The sequence below is a fragment of the Neoarius graeffei genome, chromosome 10 (assembly GCF_027579695.1).
Source record: "Neoarius graeffei isolate fNeoGra1 chromosome 10, fNeoGra1.pri, whole genome shotgun sequence".
Classification (NCBI taxonomy): Eukaryota; Metazoa; Chordata; class Actinopteri; order Siluriformes; family Ariidae; genus Neoarius; species Neoarius graeffei.
In genome coordinates, this window is record NC_083578.1 from 75,665,616 (window position 1) to 75,687,214 (window position 21,599).

The window sequence follows — 21,599 nt, forward strand, 5'->3', positions numbered from 1 at the left end:
CGCTTTTTGTTCACAATGCGCAGATTAGGCGAACCGTACCATTGATTTTTAGCGAACCGTACTGAGACCACCTCCTGAGGTGGTCTCAGTTCGGTTCGCTTTAAAGGGGTCTGGGTACGGTTGGAGTGTTCACATATGCGCAAAAAATGCTGAGTCATCGATCTGAGTTCGGTTAGATGGCTGAAAGGGACCAAGTGTGAAAACACCCTCATTATTGACCTTTAGCGCTCCATGCATCCTACACTACGAACACATACAGGTCCAAAAGCAGCAAGGGTTTTGGCGTTTCTTTCTGATAATTTACAGTCCACTAAACCTTAAACTTCCTACAGGTTATATTTGTTGTAGGGCCTAAACCATCATCCTACTGGATGATGGATATTTATAGACTGCATTTAATTGTCGTGGACCAAACATACTGTGAGACTTTTATTTTGTAATTAAAAAAAACACCCCTACACACACCTTTATTCATGCGTATACTTAATTTCAAGGTCATTAAAAAGAAATACAAATGCATGCTCAGTTTCAAATCCAAACACTTCATGACCTGATACTACCATTTTACCAGATACCCAAATTATGTCACATAACTGTTTTAGTCTTCAGAATAGACAATTCCTGATGACATTTGATAGACATTCTGCCTTATCAAACTAATGAAAATTTTAGTTGAGTAATTATGTAGGTTGCTCATAAAGTAATAGTTGTACAAGGCAAAACAACAAAATAACCACAATATTGGAAATATAATATAAAAATAACTACCTTTTAAACAGGGGAAAATTACCGCCATACACAAAAGTAAATTAAAATAGTTGTTGAACTCCCCACTTTCTCATATGTAGTGGTCATTTTTCACAAAACCTGATACAAAATGATATAATTAAATAATATTGGCTGGCTTTTTTTTGTGGTCTATCAGATATATTCCATTCAGCTAGCATGATATTGAACAAGGGTGGCACGGTGGTGTAGTGGTTAGCGCTGTTGCCTCACAGCAAGAAGGTCCGGGTTCGAGCCCCGTGGCCGCCGAGGGCCTTTCTGTGCGGAGTTTGTATGTTGTTTGCTCCGGTTTTCCCCAAAGACATGTAGGTTAACTGGTGACTCTAAATCAGGCCTGGAATTTTGTCATTTTAGGGGCAAGGCCACTTAGCCTTTTGTGCTGTCAATTTTTTGAGGGCACGAAGGCCATAAAATAAAACAATGATTTTAAGTTCACGTCTATAATGAATTTAATTTAAGGACTAATGACTCTTCTGAGGAAGATTGGCGTCTCAGTCGAAACTATCAAGCAGGTAAAGAAACATCTACACTATTATGTCTGAAGATAAGAAAATATTGAACACATCTAAACTTATCAATCCATCACTCACTTCAAAAATTGTAAAACTTATTAAACCTATATCCTCCCATAATTTTTCTTCAATTGACACCGAATGTGCAAGAGCATCTTCAGACTGTACTACTACACAGATTTTTGATTAATCAAAATTGAGCCTGGAGTCCATCAAAATGTTTGCCTGTAAATGGAACATGCAGGCTACTGATTAACCCATAAGAGCCCAGACCGATTTCTCAATCAAGGAAAATTATTGAGGAAATAAAATGAACTAAATAGACGACAAAGAAAACATTTCTGACCTTTTATTTTTTAAAATAGCACTTTCATGTCTCAAGATCTGAAATATTAAATGGGAAATTTGCAGAACACTGCAACACTATGACACTGTTAACCCCAAAGTTCATTCTATGCAAACAGTTTGAGTGAATTCCACTTTTAAAGATTAGTTTTACTGCATTACTTAAACAGTACGAGTATATGAAGAGTATATGAGACAGTCATTGGGTGTACTCATTTTTGTAATTTAAACAAACTTAAACTATCATGTTTTACCTCAGGCCACAGTGCTGCCGTTGTGATTGGCTCAAAACTCAAGGCAAGTCTGTGCTTGTCCGTTGACGGCTACAGAGGAAGTTGCGCCATTTTCTAATTTACACAGAGCAATTTAAGGTCTTTGCACTTTTGACAGTAAGCATTTGTTCCCGGCTACAGTCGGTACTCGGCACGTTAAAAGTGGGTCAACGTTGTAACGACATAACGTTACCGTACAAGCAATGCTTATTTAACAGTAACAAACTTAAGCCCTATATGTTGAAATTCCTCTCTTATTTGTTCGTTAATTTATCACACAGTCTTACCTCAGTCAACTTTTTCCCTCCTTCTGTGAAAATTCAACGTCTCAGACGCGGACCCAAGTGGGCAGGGGATGCGTTTGATTAAGTCTCCTGATGGCTGGTGTTAGATTGGTGTCATTATAGCACGTCGGAGCGGTTCATGCCAGGCTCGAGTCCGATCCACCACTGATGAGTTGCCCAATAAGAATCCAGAATGTCGTCAAAATACGTATTTTTTTCTCAATAGACGCAGGTGATGTTCAAGCCTATTGGCAGTCACGAGGCAGACTACAAAACCGCAGGGCATCAAGGCCACTGTGGCCTTAAGGCAGATATTTTTTTCCAAGGGCACAAGGCCAAAATGAGAAATTCCTGCCCTGGGGCTGATGATGGCAGCATGAGCATGACAGCTTTACAGATGAAGAGGTGAGACACCTGCATCGCTCCCTTTAGACAGAGACAAAGTGAGGGCTAACACTGCAGTTATCTTAAGTCAGAAGTGGGAACCTGGAATTATGCCATTTTAGAAGGGGGAAAAAAAAAATGGAACGAGCTCGCCAGCTAACATTACTAATCATGAGTTTAAAATGGTACATTTTGCTCTTTCAAACAACAGTATGGTCAGAGTTACAGATTTCACCAACTAATGTGTCCATGTTGGTTGATTTACACTAAATACAACTATAAACACTTAAATCAGTGAAGTGAGATTTTATTTACTGCTGTTGTTGCAAGCAGCCATGTTGACACGATGCCATACGATGTACTTGGGGGTGAGGTGAGACTTTCCAAGTAGGAATTCCTAGTTGATGTGATGGTTTTCCCCCCTCAGTCAGGTAGCAGAAACTCCAAGTTATGAGGTTTACTCAAGTGCAGTTATAATTCCCATTGGCACCACTATCAGGCAGTAACTAAACTGAACTGTGCCGAGTTTCCCAAAAGCATCGTAGCACAAAGAAATGCAAGCGTGAACAGCACAACGAACACTCTCCCTCCGAGTTAAGATTCTCTTAGTGTTGCGAGGCTTTTGGGAAATGCACCACTGAACTGTAGGTCACGTAGGAAACCTTTAAAGGTCCCATGGCATGAAATTTTCACTTTGAGGTTTTTTAACGTTAAAATGAGTTCCTCTGACCTTCTTAAGTCACCCCAGTGGCTAGAAATTTCATAATGTGTAAACCAAACTATGCCCAACATTTGAGAATGGCGCGTCAATAAACTCTTCCCTTGCCTACGTCAGCAAGGGAGATGATCCCCACGCCCCCCCTCTGGATTCCCACCCACTGTATGGATTGCCCACCCAGCTCAAAAGTTGCCACCAAACATGGAAGTTGCGCTGTACATGGATGTGACAACACAGAAAGGAATCTGTTTTTACTGCCGACGGGAGAGCCCCTGAAGACGCAGTGGCTTAATTTTATTTACTCCAATAATACGCCGTCGAGTCTACCTAAGACGGTGCATGTTTGTCGGAAGCATTTTCCTGAGGAATGTTTCCACAACTTGGGACAGTACAGGGCAGGTTTTGCACATCAACTGTCACTGAAGCCTGGGTCCGTACCAAGCATCCCTGCCGCATCAGCAACAAACACCGAACAAGTAAGTGTATAACTGTTAAGTCGTTTTGCCGTGTTTTAAAATCGGTGCCACGTCAGCCTAGCAATGGCTACATTAGCTGTGCAGCTAACCGCTTCCTGCAGTTAGCCAGGTACTCTGCGCTACAAAACCAAAAAGCACGCAGCATGCTGTTATAATAGCCAATCAAAACAGTTTTTACAAAGACACCCACATTCTTTTTTTTTAAAGTCACTCGTTCATTTTATTTATTTGTTTGTTCAGTAAAAACCCAAACATTTGTTGAATTTATTTTATTTCCTCGCGTCGCACCTTAATGACGTCAGCGCGCGGTATTTTTCCCTTCGCGGTTTGTTCCTTCTCTCTCGCCATAGTAAGACACCCACATCCACTTGTTCTGACCCACTGGAGGTAGCGGCACAGTGCTGTTAGCCAATCAGAGGTAACACGTTTACATGTCATGAATATTAATGATAAGACCCGCCCCCACCCTCTACCCTTCCCCGCCTCCTGCTTCTCATTAGCAAAACGACGCACTGGGAAAAGCGCTGAAATGGGGCTTTCTCCCAGGAGGCTATATCTACGTGCCGAGGGTTCATTTCGAGAAAGGCTGCGGATATAACATCCGGAAACCTCCACGAGCCCGTTTAAAGCATCAACAAACCACCATGCCATGGGACCTTTAACCAAAGTGACAAGAGAGCAACATTTCCGTAAAGAGGAGGGGGAAAAAACCAAACCAAAAAAAAAAAAACCACAAGAAATCAATCAATCTTTCACACAGTCAAAGATTGTATATTGATTGACTTCCATATCAATATGTACATTCAGGGTGGATTTTTTTTCTTTAGACTGTGAAGTAAATTAATTTAAATTAATATAAATTTAACAAATCTGATTTACACAGTGCAGTATTCCTTCTTGTGCCAAACTAACACAAGGTGTAAATGAGTAAGAAAGTGAATGACTGCAGTGTGAACTGAGCAGCCTGGCTTATACATGAAGCAGAGAAATGATCCACCTGCAATACTACTACTACTAATAATAATATTGTAATGTTCTCTTAATACAGAGAACATAGAAAGTACTGACTTGCGGTCAAAAAGTCCACGCTGCAAACCTCACACTACAGCTGAATTAATGAGAAAAATGACTTGACCAGTATTGAATAACTACATTTCAAACTCCCCCTATGTACATTTAAAACAACAACCATTTATTCCTGCAAGGTGAAATCCTCAGGACGAGGAGAAGACGAGCCAACAATAAAAAACTTCTCCACAGCGATCAGTGCTGGCAAGATTTAACGATGACCCGTCACTCAGGACCGCCGCGCTGTAAACAGGACAGGAATAATGTTACAGCAATATGAGCATGTCTCATTCTCATCTCATTATCTCTAGCCGCTTTATCCTTCTACAGGGTCGCAGGCAAGCTGGAGCCTATCCCAGCTGACTATGGGCGAAAGGCGGGGTACACCCTGGACAAGTCGCCAGGTCATCACAGGGCTGATACATAGACACAGACAACCATTCACACTCACATTCACACCTACGGTCAATTTAGAGTCACCAGTTAACCTAACCTGCATGTCTTTGGACTGTGGGGGAAACCGGAGCACCCGGAGGAAACCCACACGGACACGGGGAGAACATGCAAACTCCGCACAGAAAGGCCCTCGCCGGCCCCGGGGCTCGAACCCGGACCTTCTTGCTGTGAGGCGACAGCGCTAACCACTACACCACCGTGCCGCCCAATACGAGCATGTTTAACAGTTATTCCACAAAACTGAGTCGTACATGAGCAGATAGCTGACGAGGCGCGTAACGCCGAGTCGGCTAGAAGCCGTGTACGACGAGATCGAGTGGAATAACGGTTTTATTCTATCCCCATTCACTGGATTTTGAGAAACGGAGAATTTTTATTTTTTGCAAATTCAATCAATAAAAACTTTATACAAAACGTCCGACAAAATCATTTCCGCTTACAAACTGGTGAAATGACAGTAGCATTTTTCACAAATTGCTATAATAATAATTCTTGAAAAATAAGAGAGACATTCTTACCATCAAATACTTTTACTCCATATTTTGTTGCTTTTATTTATTTATTTTTTTGGGTCTTCTTTGGGCTTTCTGCCGGTTGGCAAACCAACTTAAAGGTACGTTTCCACCACCGACTATACCCCACTATATTCCTTTAGCCATTTCTGTTTCTTTTAAATACTTGATAATTTTGGGGGGTTTGTTTTTGGAGTAGACTTTTTATTTCGTCCTCGATTGGTTCAGCAACACACGCCGCCATTTTGTTTTTCTCTACTCATGGAACATGAGCCGATATCCTAGTAGCAGAGTAGCCAATCAGAGCGCATGATTGCTCATATCCAGTGAATGTGGATAGAATAAACAAGTATACAAAAGCCACTATTAACCCATAACCCACAGTTCTGTCCAAGCGTATATTCTTCAGGATTCTCAGGCTCAGAAAACAAAAATCACAATCATTTCTTAAAATCAGTTTGTAAAACTGACGAAAGACTAAATCCAATTTATTTCTCTAAACTGTAGTTGCATGTGCTTGCACTGTTACTATGACGACCAGTGTGGCAATGTGCTCAGCAACAGACTTCATCTGGAACTATTTCAAAAAAATAAAATAAAATAAAAAAATAAACCCTGCTTCCGATTTTATTCATTCAATGGTTTGGTATTCAGGTTGAATATTATTAAGCTGAGAGGGGGGTGGAGTTATGCCACTTTTCCACTACCAACGCGGCTGAGTCGGGCTGAGCCGTGCTGAGTTGGGCTGAGTCGAGCTGAGCGGGGCTGTTGGAGTTGCATTTCGACTACAACCGCGCTGAACCGTGCTGGCTGGAAGTGGGTGGACACATTGGGTGGAGTTAGCGAAAGTGGGTGGACGTCACCTGATGTCGTTAGGCGGCGCAAACAGTGACATCAGTGATCTTTTAAGCGGTAGTCTCACGACCCGGATAGTAAACAATAAACATGGAGTTGTTAGTGTTGCTGGTCTTGGTGCTGTGGCTTGTTGTCACCGACAACGCCAACAGATACTGGCAAGAGCGTATAGATGAGGCGAGGCGCATAAGGCTTCAGAAATTCTCGTAATTCTTCTTCTTCCGGGTTTACGGTGTTTACAGATCCCAGCGTGCTCACGGGGCGTGTGAGGACACTCCTCACCAATCAGTGCACAGGGGAGTGTCTCCTCACGCCCCTAGCCCCACTCGGCTCGGTTTGGCTCGCTTCAGCCCCACTCCAAAACCGTGCGAGTTTTGGGTGCTGAGCAGGGCTGAAGCAAGCTGAGTCATGCTGCTCTAAGGTAGTCGAAACGCGAGCCGTGTCGGGCTGAAGCGAGCTGAAAAAGGGTAGTGGAAAAGGGTCATTAGAGCCCATTACCCTGTTGTTGATCATTTTCCTATAACAGAACAGCACACCCTGGTGTTGTGGATTATGGTTAGTGGAACTAACACTGGAACCCTGGGTGCGAACACACAGCAATGAGATTTGATCCCCTCAACCTCAGCCAAGGAAGAACAGCACACGCGCACGCGCGCGCGCTCTCTCTCTCTCTCTCTCTCTCACACACACACACACAGAGTATGGAATCAATTTTGTGCCAAAATGTTCATACAATACTTTTGAAATATCAAACAAAAACGATAAATCAAAATACAAAAAAAAAAAAAAAGTCAATTTTTTTAGACTGGCAAACAAATTATTCCTGTAATCGTGCAAAATATCAGTCTATTACTCTTCAGAAACCTTTTATTTTTGTTCCGCGTCTTTCTCAGTTTTGTTTAACGTAATTTATTTTGGTTGCGATTCCAGCTTTCTCGTTTGCGCTCCCTGACTTTTTGCTTGCAGTTTTGGCACAAACTTCCCGTGTGGGTGGGCTGTCCAGGAACGCATTCCCATTGGCTAACTTGTGTTTGACTGACAGCTACGCTCAGCCATTCCCCGGAGGCTGTTGCGGCCATTTCCTACTCGGATTCTGGCGGACTGTTTGACGAGTGACCGATCCATTGACGGTAAACAAGGATCGAGTGGACTTGTGCACTACTGCAACACGTACAACACATTTGTCCCGCACTTACACTTTGTTGAATTAATTCAATATCATAGTCGCCACTGAAGCCCACTTGATCCTTGTTTACCGTCAATGGATCGGTCACTCGTCAAACAGTCCGCCAGAATCCGAGTAGGGAATGGCTGAGCGTAGCTGTCAGTCAAACACAAGTTACCCAATGGGAATGCATTCCTGGACAGCCCACCCACACGTGAAGTTTGTGCCAAAACTGCAAGCAAAAAGTCAGGGAGCGCAAACGAGAAAGCTGGAATCGCAACCAAAATAAATCACGTCAAACAAAACTGAGAAAGACGCGGAACAAAAGAAGGTTTCTGAAGAGTAATAGACTGATATTTTGCACGATTACACGAATAATTTGTTTGCCAGTCTAAAAAAATTGACTTTTTTTTGTGTATTTTGATTTATCGTTTTTGTTTGATATTTCAAAAGTATTGTATGAACATTTTGGCACAAAATTGATTCCATAACTGAGCCCCAGCACTAACCTGAATGTAGTCCATCTCCTCGAGCGCGAGGGCCCGTCGCCGGTATCTCTGTGGAAGCTCTTTAACGATAGCGATGCTGTCTGGTGTGCCCGGGAGTCGACTGACGAGTCCTGCAGGTTTTGGAGGTGATGGAGCCGAGTGCACTGCCGCGGGTGTGGGTGTGTTGGCTAGAAATAGCTTTAGTGCTTCTTGTACTGGAAAAAGAAAATCACTTTAAATAAGTAAGAAAAAAAATATTTTTAAAAGTTTTATGAAGGGAAAAAAAAAATTACTACAAAAAACACACATTGCGACGGACTTCCGGTTGCAGGTGGTATGGAGTAGACTGGAGTTCCGCGGCTCCTGAGCATTTGTCATTAATATTTTAACTTATTTGCAAGGTACTTAACTACCCATTGCGAAATTCTGCTTAGTAAAGTTTGAGACTGTATGGCATCACCAAACTTCGTTTAATTGAACCGGAAGAAACAAAGTTTATCAAAGTGAGTAACCTCATGGTGAAGGATAACGTTAACAAGATGGAGGAGGCGCCGCTCACGCTACAAACACTGAGAGACGAACTTCAGCTATCTCGTCAAGCCTCCCTGAAAGACTTTAAAGCTGAAATTGTCACCCTTCATCAGGATTTGTGCAAAGACATAGAGGCGCTTCGGACGGAGACAATCTCCAACACTCAAAAGTTACGTGAAGATGTACAGGAGGAAATTGTAAAACTCCAGAATTACCATAAAGAAGTAACTACGGAGCAGGCTAGTATGGGACACCGTCTAAACGACGCACTGGAACAGATTGCAAGACTTGAGAGTGAGCATGGCTCTCTTTCAGGCGAGCTGAAACGCTTACAGGAGAAATGTATTGATCTTGAGTCCAGAAGTCGGCGACAAAATTTAAGGATAGTTGGTGTCCCTGAGGGAGTTGAAGGAGCTAACCTAACCCGTTTCTTACAAGAATTCTTGTCGGAGGTGTTGGGCCCTGAGAACTTCACATCTCCCCCCGTCATCGATCGTGCCCACCGATCCCTGGCTCTGAAGCCGAAGAAGGGTGAGCGCCCGCGCCCCATCATAGCACGATTACACTACTTCGCCGAAAAGGAGCGGATCCTGGGCATTTCCAGAGGAAAGGGTCGGCTACTTTATCAACAGTCCCCTGTTCACATCTTTCCCGATCTCCCTACCGAGGTTAGCAAGCTCAGAGCCGCCTTCAACCCGGTGAAGGCAAAGCTGCGTGAGGCGAAGATGGACTACAGTTTATTCTTCCCTGCTGTCCTCTCCGTGAACATCGACGGTGTCCGGCACAAGTTCAACACTCCAGAAGCAGCTGAAAAGTTTTTTCAGACAAAGATCGCCCCGAACCTAGCTGTAGAAGGGTCATGTGAGTAACGAAATTGTTATAGTTTGATGCGCCATAGGTGGTAATTTTTTCCCCCCTCTCTTTCTCGTTATGAGCTAGCCACCTATTAGGGCTTGCATTTGCAGGTCCAAAGCCCTCAGCTATTTTCATTTGAAAAAGACAATACTAGAGCGTGCCTGCCAGTGCCACGTTTTTGCCAAGTTTCACTTTGCTGTCACTTTTTTTTTTTTTCTCTATGTTGATTTTTACAAAACGCATGTGGTGGACTCAATGCATGCACTCAGTTTACTGGGCTGGACTGGACTGGAGTAATGCCCTGGCCTATGATTTCTATATAGCCTAGCCTACATGTATACTTCTATAAGATATAGTGTAATGTTTAAATAAGCTGAGAATTTAAGCGCATGTAGCACTATGGCTAGCCTATTGTAGCAGAGCAGCCTTGAATCCCAAAAGGCCACTTGCACTTTGGTTTGTATGTTTAATATGCCACAACATAGGCCTAGCCCATTTTGGGGAGCACTTTTATTGGAATTCATATTTAATGGATTTTTTTATTTTATTTTTTTATTTTATCTTCTGTCATATTTGGACTGGGCTTTTTCATGCACTGTCTGCACCTGATAGGCTCACTTGAGAGTAGCACAGTGCCATTTTTAATTTAGTCCAGCTTTCTTTATTTTACTCCACCATTGAATAGGCCATGGAATGTAAATGCAATGGGTTAGATTGAATTATAATTATCTATGTTTATTAAAAAAAAAAGGGAGTCGAGTTAAACAGGAGTTTAAGCAAGCTCTGAACTAGCTTAGGTGGTGCAGCGACTGTACCATGTTTCGTCCTAAGGTAGGCCTATTTAAGTTGTTTGGTCCTAAGGCCTTTCAGTTGGGGAAAGGCAGGAGTGGGTGGGGGGGTGGGGTGTTTGTTTGCTGTTCTTGTTGCTGTTTGCATGTCTCTCATCTTACAAAAATGCCGCTTTGTAAAAAACTCATGTCTGAATTAAGTACAATAATAGGGAAAACACATGGTAGCTATGACTTCTTTTGATGCTAAAGAGGAATGCCTGGTGCAATTTGTCAGTTGGAATACGAAAGGTCTTAATACAGCTATGAAGCGGGGTAGAGTCTTGGGCCATTTAAAAAGACTTAAGACTGACATAGCATTCTTACAGGAGACCCACTTGAGGAACCAAGACCATTTTAGGCTACGAAAAGGGTGGGTTGGTCAGCTTTTTCATTCAACATTCCACTTTAAGTCTAGAGGGGCTGCGATTCTAATTAATAAGAACATTCCTTTCATTTCCTCCTCTGTTACCTCTGATCCACATGGTAGATTTGTAGTGGTGACTGGGTCCCTATATAATACCCCCCTTACATTAGTCAGTGTGTACGGTCCTAATTTTGATGATGAGCATTTCTTTTCTACATTTTTTGCATCTCTCCCCGACCTGAACACCCACCGCCTGATTATAGGTGGGGACTTCAATTGCGTCTTGAATCCCAAGTTGGACAGGTCATCCAATAAAACCCAAACATGGACAAAATCTGCCAAACTAATTAGATCCTTTATGGACACCTTTAAAATTACTGACCCCTGGAGGTTCAAGTATCCGACATCTCGTAATTATTCCTTTTTCTCCCCAGTTCATCATTCATATAGTCGAATTGATTATTTTCTTATTGATTGTAAACTTGTCCCTGCAATTAGGCGGTGTGACTACGAGGCTATTGTTATTTCAGATCACGCCCCGCACCAAATGCAGCTGGCTTTTTCCAACAAACATATGCCCAGGACTTGGCGCTTTAATAATTTGTTACTAGCAGATAAATCATTCACAGAATTTTTAAAATCCAACATTGAAGTATTTTTGATTATCAATGACACAGGAGAAGTGTCCAAGAGCACACTGTGGGAAACTTTGAAAGCCTACCTTCGTGGCCTGATAATTTCCTACAGTGCGGGTACCAATAGACTGCGTGCTGAACGTATCTCCAGTCTTACCCATGAGATCTTAGATTTAGATCACTCATATTCTGTATCGCCCAGTCCTGATCTTTACAAACACAGACTAGCTTTGCAAACAGAATTTGACCTGTTATCCACAAATGAAACTGCACAGCTTCTGTTGCAAACACGCCATAGATCTTACGAGCATGGAGAGAAAGCTGGGAAACTTCTGGCCTTACAAATCAGAAAATCAGCTGCCTCTAGAATGATAACTGAAATTCGTGCGCAATCGGGGCAAACAATTCTTGATCAGCAGGATATTAATGGAGAATTTGAACAATTCTATACACACTTATATTCTTCAGAGTCTGAAGGTGATCCCTCTTTAACCCTTTGGTGACTGACCCCTTGAAAATGGTTCCTCCAGGAACCATGACGTTTCAGTTGTCAAGACAACGAAAAAACTAAAATACAAATACAAATACAAGAGCATTTTGTTTTGTGCACAAGAGCATTGTGACGTATCTTTCTGTTTTTGTATTTTAGTTTTTCCGTTGTCTTGACAACTGAAACGTCATCGTTCCTGGAGGAACCATTTTCAAGGGGTCAGTCACCAAAGGGTTTTAATTGATGATTTTTTCAGTAAGTTGAACATCCCGACTATTTCCAAAGAGGATAAGGCACAACTTGAAGAACCTCTGTCTCTTGAGGAACTAAATAACACTATTAAGAGCATGCAAACCTCTAAAGCTCCAGGTCCTGATGGATATAGCTCTGAATTTTACAAAGCTTTTTCAGATCTCCTCTCTCCTGTACTTTTAGATGTCTTTAATGAATCATTCAGCGCTAACACACTTCCTGCCACTTTTTACCAGGCCTGCATTTCCCTTTTGCTAAAACAGGATAGGGACCCTCTTGACCCAGGTTCATACAGGCCCCTCAGCCTTTTGAATGTAGACACAAAGATATTAGCAAAAACTTTGGCCACCCGTTTAGACAGGGTCCTTCCCACAATTATCTCACAGGACCAAACGGGCTTTATTAGGAATAGACTTTTATTTTCAAACCTTCGTAGACTCTACAATATTATTTACACTCCCAGCCCTTCCTCCTGCCCAGAGGTACTCCTTTCACTAGACGCTGAAAAAGCGTTCGACCGAATTGAATGGGATTTTCTTTTTTCTGCGTTGGACAGATTTGGATTCGGCAAAAAGTTCATCTCTTGGGTCAGTCTTCTTTATGTTTCCCCATCGGCTTCGGTTCAGACTAATGCTTTCAGGTCAAATTATTTTCCCTTGCGGCGTGGCACAAGACAAGGGTGTCCTCTTTCCCCCCTATTATTTGCACTTTCCATTGAGCCTCTGGCCATTGCCTTACGTTCACTCAATGGCTACCAGGGAATATTCAGAGGAGGGAGAGAGCATAGAGTGTCATTGTATGCAGATGATCTGCTCTTATATATTCAGGACCCTCTCACATCTATTCCCAATATTATGTCTGTTTTGAAAATTTTTGGCAAGATTTCTGGTTACAAGCTGAATTTATCTAAGAGTATACTGTTCCCCATAAACAACGCTGCTCAGGTTGTGTCTTATTCTCAGTTTCCATTCAGGTTGGTTAATGGATCTTTCAATTATCTGGGAGTAGTTGTAACAAGGTCTGTCCAGTCACTGTTCAAATTTAACTTTAAACCTTTATTTGATCGCACTATTAAGGATTTTGGTAGATGGTCCCATCTTCCTATGTCTCTAGCAGGGAGAGTTAATGCCTTGAAGATGAACATTCTTCCTAAATTCCTGTTTCTTTTTCAAACCATCCCCATCATCATTAATAAGTCTTTTTTCAAACAATTAGACAGTGAAATATCTAGTTTTATTTGGAATAAGAAAACCCCTAGAATTAGGAAAGATTTTTTGCAAAGACCTAAACGTCCTGGGGGCATGAGCCTTCCAAATTTTCAGTATTATTACTGGGCCTGCAACGTACGAGCTCTCTCTTTTTGGGATCAGACTGGCTCAGAAGAACAACCTGCCTGGTTGCAGATTGAGCGGGCCTCATGTCATCCTACTTCCTTGAGTGCATTGTTATTCTCTTCCCTTCCAATACCAGTCGAATATGCCAAATCCAATCCTGTAGTGACAGAATCATTGAAAATTTGGACTAAAATAAGACAACACTTTGGCTGGCATGCTAAATCTCTTCTAGCCCCTCTATGTGCAAATCATCACTTTCATCCCTCTTTGTTAGATAATTCCTTTCAACTATGGGCTCATAATGGGGTCTCAAGAATGAAGGACCTTTATATTGATGCTATTTTCCCATCTTTTGAGATGCTGCGTAGAAAGCTTAAACTCCCTCAGTCTCATTTCTTTCGTTTTTTGCAAGTTCGTGACTATACAAGATCTAATACAAACTCTTTCCCTAATGCTCCCACCCCCACCCAGATGGACTCTTTATTTTCAGTTGATCCTTCATCTAGAGGGGTGATTTCATACTTGTACAACCACATGTTTAGCCAGATAGATGTATCTCTAGATTTTCTGAAATTTGCTTGGGAGGAAGATTTGGGCATTGACTTGACAGAGGAGCAGTGGATGGGAGCACAGGAGGGGGTACACTCAGCATCCATTTGCACCAGACACGGGCTCATACAGTTCAAGGTGCTGCATCGCTTGCATCTCTCCAAAGTCAAGCTTGCTAAAATGTATCCTAACATTGATCCCTTATGTGACCGTTGCAGGGCATTTCCAGCTACACTGGGTCACATGTTTTGGCTGTGTCCAGAGTTATCAGATTTTTGGGTCTCCATTTTTAAAACCTTATCTGATGTTTTTGGTCACACACTTGAACCAGATCCGGCATTGGCTCCATTTGGGGTACTGAGTGAGGACAGTCCTCTAAAAGGGTCTGCGTCCATGGCAGCCAGGTTCATAGTTCTCTTAGCACGCAGATTAATTCTCTTGAACTGGAAACAGACACGCCCTCCCTCTCATACAGTATTGATCAATGATATTATGCAACATCTTAAACTGGAAAAACTGAAATATACTCTCAGAGGTTCTACTGATCGTTTTTATAGGACTTGGCAACCCTTTATAGACTATGTTGAATCCAGGCATTCCTCTTAACTTCTGCTACCTATATGAGACTATAGTATTGTAATGATTTTGATGTAAAGCGGCTCATTGTTGACAACAATGCTTGTTTGTTGGTGTTGCTGTTGTGTGTGTATGTACGTGTGTGTGTGTGTTAATATGAAAAATCAATAAACAGAAGTTTAAAAAAAAAAAAAAAAAAAACCACACATTGCAAAAGCGTACCATGGCCTAATGGTTAGACAAGCAGCTTTGGGACCAAAAGGTCACTGGTTTGAGTTTGATTCCCTGAACCAGCAGGAAGGGCTGAACTCCGTCTCTGAAAGAAACGGCTATATTGTGTCTCCCACACATATTTTAAACCCAAGTTAAATTCCAAAATGCTACACATAACTAGTGCTCTCCATTTTCCATCAATGTGGCTCTCAAAGTGGGGTCTGGTGACCCTCTGAGGTCTGTAAAGCATCGTTCCTGTGGTTCTGTGATATTTTTTTTTTTTTTTTAAAGACAGTAGATGTCAATAGATGTGACAGTCTACTGCTGTTAGTTGTTATAGTTATTACAGTTGAAGACTAATTTAATGGCCACTTTAATTGTACAGGTTTCAACTAAACAGCACATTAACTTGTAAACAATTATTAAAATCTCAACTTGCATCCAAGTTACCCCCAATAAAAAGAAGAAACACGCTGTAAACATAGAACATAACTGGTTTGAGTAACTGCTTTCAGAGTGCTCCAATAGTCAGGAATAAAACACTTTGGAGAACGCCGTTATAGGAAAATAATCAGCCACAGAGTGGTGACATGCAGCCTGAGGTTACTATTGCAAAGGTGATTACTTTCAAAAGGTGTTTTATTCCTCTCGTAACACTCATTTATGAATGAATGAAATCAACACCTCCTGACCAATCAGAATCAAGGAAAAAAACTACAAAAGTATGATGGTTATACATGTAATGTATCTAATATTGTTTATTTTTACACTGAAAAGAGTCCCTCGGTGCAACCATAGTCCACTTGCATGTGACGTCACAGCTGATCCAGATTGTAAACAGACGCCATCTTGTCGGTCAAACGCCATATTTCCGCCATCACAATTTACCAACGCTGACTTTCGTTGTTTTTCGCCCAAATCTGCAAATATTACCGTGCCACAATGCCGGAGAGTTGTATGGCATATAAATGCCACAACAGGAGAGGTCAGAAATCGGTTAGAAAGTTTCATAGGCTGCCACGGGACCCTGACAGGCGTGCAAAGTGGATTGCTGCTATCAGCCGGGCCGATCCAAACAACAACAACAAGGCATGGGAACCGACTGGAAAGAACGATCACTGGCGCCTGTGCAGTGACCATTTCATCTCAGGTTCGCCATGTATTTATTCCAGTATATCCATGTGGTGTCAGTACTAGTACTCAATACTTAAGTGACTTACCCGTCCAATGAGGATTGTTATTTTCTTGTTTACAAGATGCCACATCTGACGGCGGCTGACAAATCCTGAATTTCTGTAAAGATAACTGTCCAGAGATTTATAAGCACGTAGTGCTTCACCACTGAACAGCGAGGGAAAGTTAATTATACACATCTGGGTATTCCACCTCTGGCAGTTCAATATCCACTGACACGGTCGTGAAAACTATGTCTGGTAATCGATAAGGGTCACTAATCTGTAGGTCGTTTATTTTAGACATATCTCTAGTTATCTGTTCATTAGAAAAATGAGCCGTGTAGTCCGTCGGTTGAAATTGATCCATTTTGTACACGAGTGCAACAATATTCAGCTGTGTTGCTGACCGACAAGATGGCGGCTGTTTACATTCCAGCCGGGATTCGGTCACGTGACTGCAAGAGGTCTATAGATCGTTTATCTTCATAATGACATGTACTGGGAGGCTTGTGTCAAATCAACTAACAACCCACAGCTTTTGGTCTCAGATTTTCTTCGTTAATGAACAAACCTGAAGTAGTTTCTTAGTTACTGTTATTTTTCGAAGGGGCACCAAAACGGCAGCTATGAAATGACACCATGTTCAGAGATTAATGCTGAATTAAGTAATAAATCCTGAACTTTTCTATGGCTCTAGATTAACAGGTAAAGATCACAAATACTGCAAAATATTATTCTTGTTATAAATCCTAATATTGCAGAAGTTCATGCAATATACGAGGGTAAGTCAAAAAGTTCTAAGACAAATGTTATAATTTCAAAAGGTGTGAAAGACGTCCCCCAGAACTCTACAAAGAAGGAATTCTCTGATGGAAACACCGCTTGCAGAAGTGTTTAGACTTAAATGGAGGGTAAGTAGAGAAATAGATTTGTTATTTTCATAAATAAAGATTTTTTTCAATTTGTCTTAGAACTTTTCGACTTACCCTCGTACAAAGAAGTTTGGGTCCACAGTCATGTTTGGGAGCCCAAAAAACTTTATTGCAAGCAACAAATTATTTTTCCTGGTGGCTTTGTTTACTGTTAGTTAGATAGTCTGACCACAATTTGATATTGAACTACAGCCCCTACAAATTTTGGGGGGACGGGACAGACTATATGGGGTGGACATAAAACACTGAACATTTTAACGGTTTCAACCTGAAGTACTTAATATGTAGTTTATTTATGCCAAATATCATGATCTGTTCAAAACTCCTTCAAGGTAAAAAATATTTTACAAACATGTGATTTTAAGGCGGCACAGTGGCACCTCACAGCAAGAAAGTTCCAGGTTCGAACCTCACAACTGACAGGACCTTTCTGTATGGAGTTTGCATGTCTGTGTGGGTTTCCTCCCACAGTTCAAAGACATGCAGATGAGGTCAAATACCCAGCCACTGGGGTTGCACAAGCCAGTGTATACTTAGTGCAGATAGATTAGGGACGGTTGCGTCAGGAAGAGCATACGGTTTTTAAACACACAAAAAAAAAAAACCACCACCTATGCCCAAATCAAATATGCAGAACAGATCTGCTATGGTGACCCCCAACAGAAGGAGCCAAAAGAAGACGACGATGACCCCCCCCCCCACGGCTTTCAGGAAATACCCTCAGAGTATATTTCTTGCAGAAGGGTTTTGCTTTGGGAATTTAGTTGATGGATGGATGGAAGGAAGGAAAGAAAGAAATTTCTGATGCTCACCGTTTGCCTTGGGCATACCCTCCCGATTTGGAAATTTGATCAGTGGTGTATGAGGTCGCACAACCTGTAGAAAGTGGAATAATGATGGGACATTAGACACAAGGTGTAACGTTACAGGTTTAATATGGACCCTCGGTTTATTTACATACAATTCCAATAAACTTCGTGATTCTGTTCACACAAATAACAAAGCCATGTGCAACGACACCACAGCTACATTATCCAAATATCTTCTCAAGATCTCCGCTTTATCCTGTTCTACAGGGTCGCAGGCAAGCTGGAGCCTATCCCAGCTGACTACGGGTGAAAGGCGGGGTACACCCTGGACAAGTCGCCAGGTCATCACAGGGCTGACACACAGACAACCATTCACACTCACATTCACACCTACGGTCAATTTAGAGTCACCAGTTAACCTAACCTGCATGTCTTTGGACTGTGGGGGAAACCGGAGCACCCGGAGGAAACCCACGCGGACACGGGGAGAACATGCAAACTCCGCACAGAGGGGCCCTCGCCGGCCACAGGGCTCGAACCCGGACCCTCTTGCTGTGAGGTGACAGCGCTAACCACTACACCACCGTGCCGCCCCTCTTCTCAAGATGTAGTTTTATATATATATATATATATATATATATATATATATATATATATATATATATATATATATATATATACACACACACACACACACACACACACACACAGTGGTGCTTGAAAGTTTGTGAACCCTTTAGAATTTTCTATATTTCTGCATAAATGACCTAAAACATCATCAGATTTTCACACAAGTCCTAAAAGTAGATAAAGAGAACCCAGTTAAACACATGAGACAAAAATATTATACTTGATCATTTATTTATTGAGGAAAATGATCCAATATTACATATCTGTGAGTGGCAAAAGTATGTGAACCTCTAGGATTAGCAGTTAATTTGAAAGTGAAATTAGAGTCAGGTGTTTTCAATCAATGAGAGGACAATCAGGAATGAGTGGGCACCCTGTTTTATTTAAAGAACAGGGATCTATCAAAGTCTGATCTTCACAACACATGTTTGTGGAAGTGTATCATGGCACGAACAAAGGAGATTTCTGAGGACCTCAGAAAAAGGGTTGTTGATGCTCATCAGGCTGGAAAAGGTTACAAAACCATCTCTAAAGAGTTTGGACTCCACCAATCCACAGTCAGACAGATTGTGTACAAATGGAGGAAATTCAAGACCATTATTACCCTCCCCAGGAGTGGTCGACCAACAAAGATCACTCCAAGAGCAAGGCGTGTAATAGTCGGCGAGGTCACAAAGGACCCCAGGGTAACTTCTAAGCAACTGAAGGCCTCTCTCACATTGGCTAATGTTAATGTTCATGAGTCCACCATCAAGAGAACACTGAACCACAATGTTGTGCATGGCAGGGCTGCAAGGAGAAAGCCACTGCTCTCCAAAAAGAACATTGCTGCTCATCTGCAGTTTGCTAAAGATCATGTGAACAAGTCAGAAGGCTATTGGAAAAATGTTTTGTGGATGGATGAGACCAAAATAGAACTTTTTGGTTTAAATGAGAAGTGTTATGTTTGGAAAAAGGAAAACACTGCATTCCAGCATAAGAACCTTATCCCATCTGTGAAACATGGTGGTGGTAGTATCATGGTTTGGGCCTGTTTTTCTGCATCTGGGCCAGGACGGCTTGCCATCATTGATGGAACAATGAATTCTGAATTATACCAGCGAATTCTAAAGGAAAATGTCAGGACATCTGTCCATGAACTGAATCTCAAAAGAAGGTGGGTCATGCAGCAAGACAACAACCCTAAGCACACAAGTCGTTCTACCAAAGAATGGTTAAAGAAGAATAAACTTTGTTTTGGAATGGCCAAGTCAAAGTCCTGACCTTAATCCGATCGAAATGTTGTGGAAGAACCTGAAGCGAGCAGTTCATGTGAGGAAACCCACCAACATCCCAGAGTTGAAGCTGTTCTGTACGGAGGAATGGGCTAAAATTCCTCCAAGCCGGTGTGCAGGACTGATCAACAGTTACCGGAAACGTTTAGTTGCAGTTATTGCTGCACAAGGGGGTCACACTAGATACTGAAAGCAAAGGTTCACATACTTTTGCCACTCACAGATATGTAATATTGGATCATTTTCCTCAATAAATAAATGACCAAGTATAATATTTTTGTCTCATTTGTTTAACTGGGTTCTCTTTATCTACTTTTAGGACTTGTGTGAAAATCTGATGTTGTTTTAGGCCATATTTATGCAGAAATATAAAAAATTCTAAAGGATTCACAAACTTTCAAGCACCACTGTGTGTGTGTGTGTGTGTGTGTGTGTGTATATAAAATATATGGATAATATGCATAATTATGATATTATGGGTGTCTGTTTACGTATGGATGTGTGTATAGTTATAGGTATATGTATGTGTGTATATATGCATAAGTATCTGTATATATGATTTGATTTGGTCGATACCCTGTTGGTATGTCTTGGTATATTGGTATGTTTCCTTTTTTGTTTGTTGCTTTTGTTTTCTTTTGTATATATAGTCTATTATGGCAGAAAGTGATGTTTGATTAGCAGTGGTATAGAGGGTTAGGATTTGAGAAGTTATTTATTTCCTTTCCGAACATTATTATGTTACTGCCTTGTGGCTACGCTATTCTGTTTGCTTATGACGATGTTTTGATTATTGCATTTCCCCCCTCTTTCTTCTTTACTGTTCGGAATCAATCAATCAATAAGAACTCAGTGTTGACAAGGACATTGGGAAAAAAAAAAAAAATCACACACAGCAACTCTGAGCAAAAATCTCTCAAGGTCACGTGAACAGGCTGAAGCTAAAACTCCACTGTCTAAAACAGACTCCAGACTAGACTGAGAGAATTAATTTCACTACGACACAATAAATGCAACTGTTAATCGAGAATATTTACCTGTACGACCCGACTGGCAGCCGCCATCTTGCCACTGCTCACTTTACTTCCCATAGCGACCTCCAGGAACCACTTCCGGTTCAAATGACGCAGCTGTTGACATTTTCTAGATTTAGTTCGAGGACAAATTCTTTATTATTTGTATTTGCAATACAGGCGAGTATAATTATAAACAAATATACCACACATAAAGCAAAAAAAAAAAATTCAGAGTACACCAAATATTTTTTCTATTAATAAAACTTTTAAAACTCGACATCAATCTGACTGCACAGATTATTAATTACACCTCGGAATAATTTCATTATATTTTACACTTACGTAGCAGGACATTTATTTAGGATGTTATTCAACGTTAAGTGCCCAGAACAAACCTCAAGCATATTAGCCACGAGCTAACCAGCTAGCACTGTGATGATACACTTGACTTTAACAAATGACACAGCTAGCACCAGTGCTAAATAATGTAAATAAATCGCGGTTAACGCCCATTAATCAGACTTAACGAAGTTCCATCCTTACCAAAAAAAATCTATCTACAACAAATTAATTTCCATTACATTCTGTGATTGAAAATAACATCCAGTACTGACAACAGTGGTCTGGAAGATGAGAACCTGTGGCTGAATCCCAAATTGCTGCATACCGGATATATGGTGCACTAGGAAGGGAATAATTGGCTTATTATTTTATACCCTATGTAGTACACTTCTATAGGAAGTAGAAATCTATTTGAGATTCAGTCTGGTTTACAGTAGCCTTGACACAAGAGGCGTGGCCTCGTTTAACTCG

The 21,599-nt window shown here is 41.4% G+C and overlaps 1 protein-coding gene across 8 annotated transcripts; it reads right to left on the minus strand.

Annotated features, from left to right (window-relative positions):
• Positions 1-1,634: 1,634 nt before the first annotated feature.
• kgd4 (alpha-ketoglutarate dehydrogenase subunit 4) lies at positions 1,635-21,452 on the minus strand. 8 transcript variants are annotated; one of them, XM_060932317.1, is made up of 5 exons: positions 21,401-21,452; positions 20,808-20,900; positions 17,870-17,933; positions 8,343-8,536; positions 1,635-5,088 (listed from the first exon to the last, which is right to left on the minus strand). In XM_060932317.1, the coding sequence occupies exons 1-5, from the start codon at positions 21,449-21,451 to the stop codon at positions 5,071-5,073; spliced, it is 420 nt and encodes a 139-aa protein (XP_060788300.1). In that variant the 5' UTR covers position 21,452; the 3' UTR covers positions 1,635-5,070. The 8 variants fall into 8 exon arrangements, with proteins under 8 accessions (XP_060788300.1, XP_060788307.1, XP_060788304.1 ...); XM_060932324.1 differs by having other exon boundaries at positions 21,368-21,443; XM_060932321.1 differs by having other exon boundaries at positions 21,330-21,436.
• Positions 21,453-21,599: the final 147 nt, after the last annotated feature.

Excerpts from the sequence above, each read along its gene's own strand:
- kgd4 (XM_060932317.1), bottom strand. The coding sequence starts at position 21,451 with ATGCAGCAATTTGGGATTCAGCCACAGGTTCTCATCTTCCAGACCACT. Across the intron at positions 17,934-20,807 it reads CTGCCAGTCGGGTCGTACAG|GTTGTGCGACCTCATACACC; the intron begins GTAAATATTCTC and ends CACTTTCTACAG. Across the intron at positions 8,537-17,869 it reads GGGTATGCCCAAGGCAAACG|TACAAGAAGCACTAAAGCTA; the intron begins GTGAGCATCAGA and ends TTCTTTTTCCAG.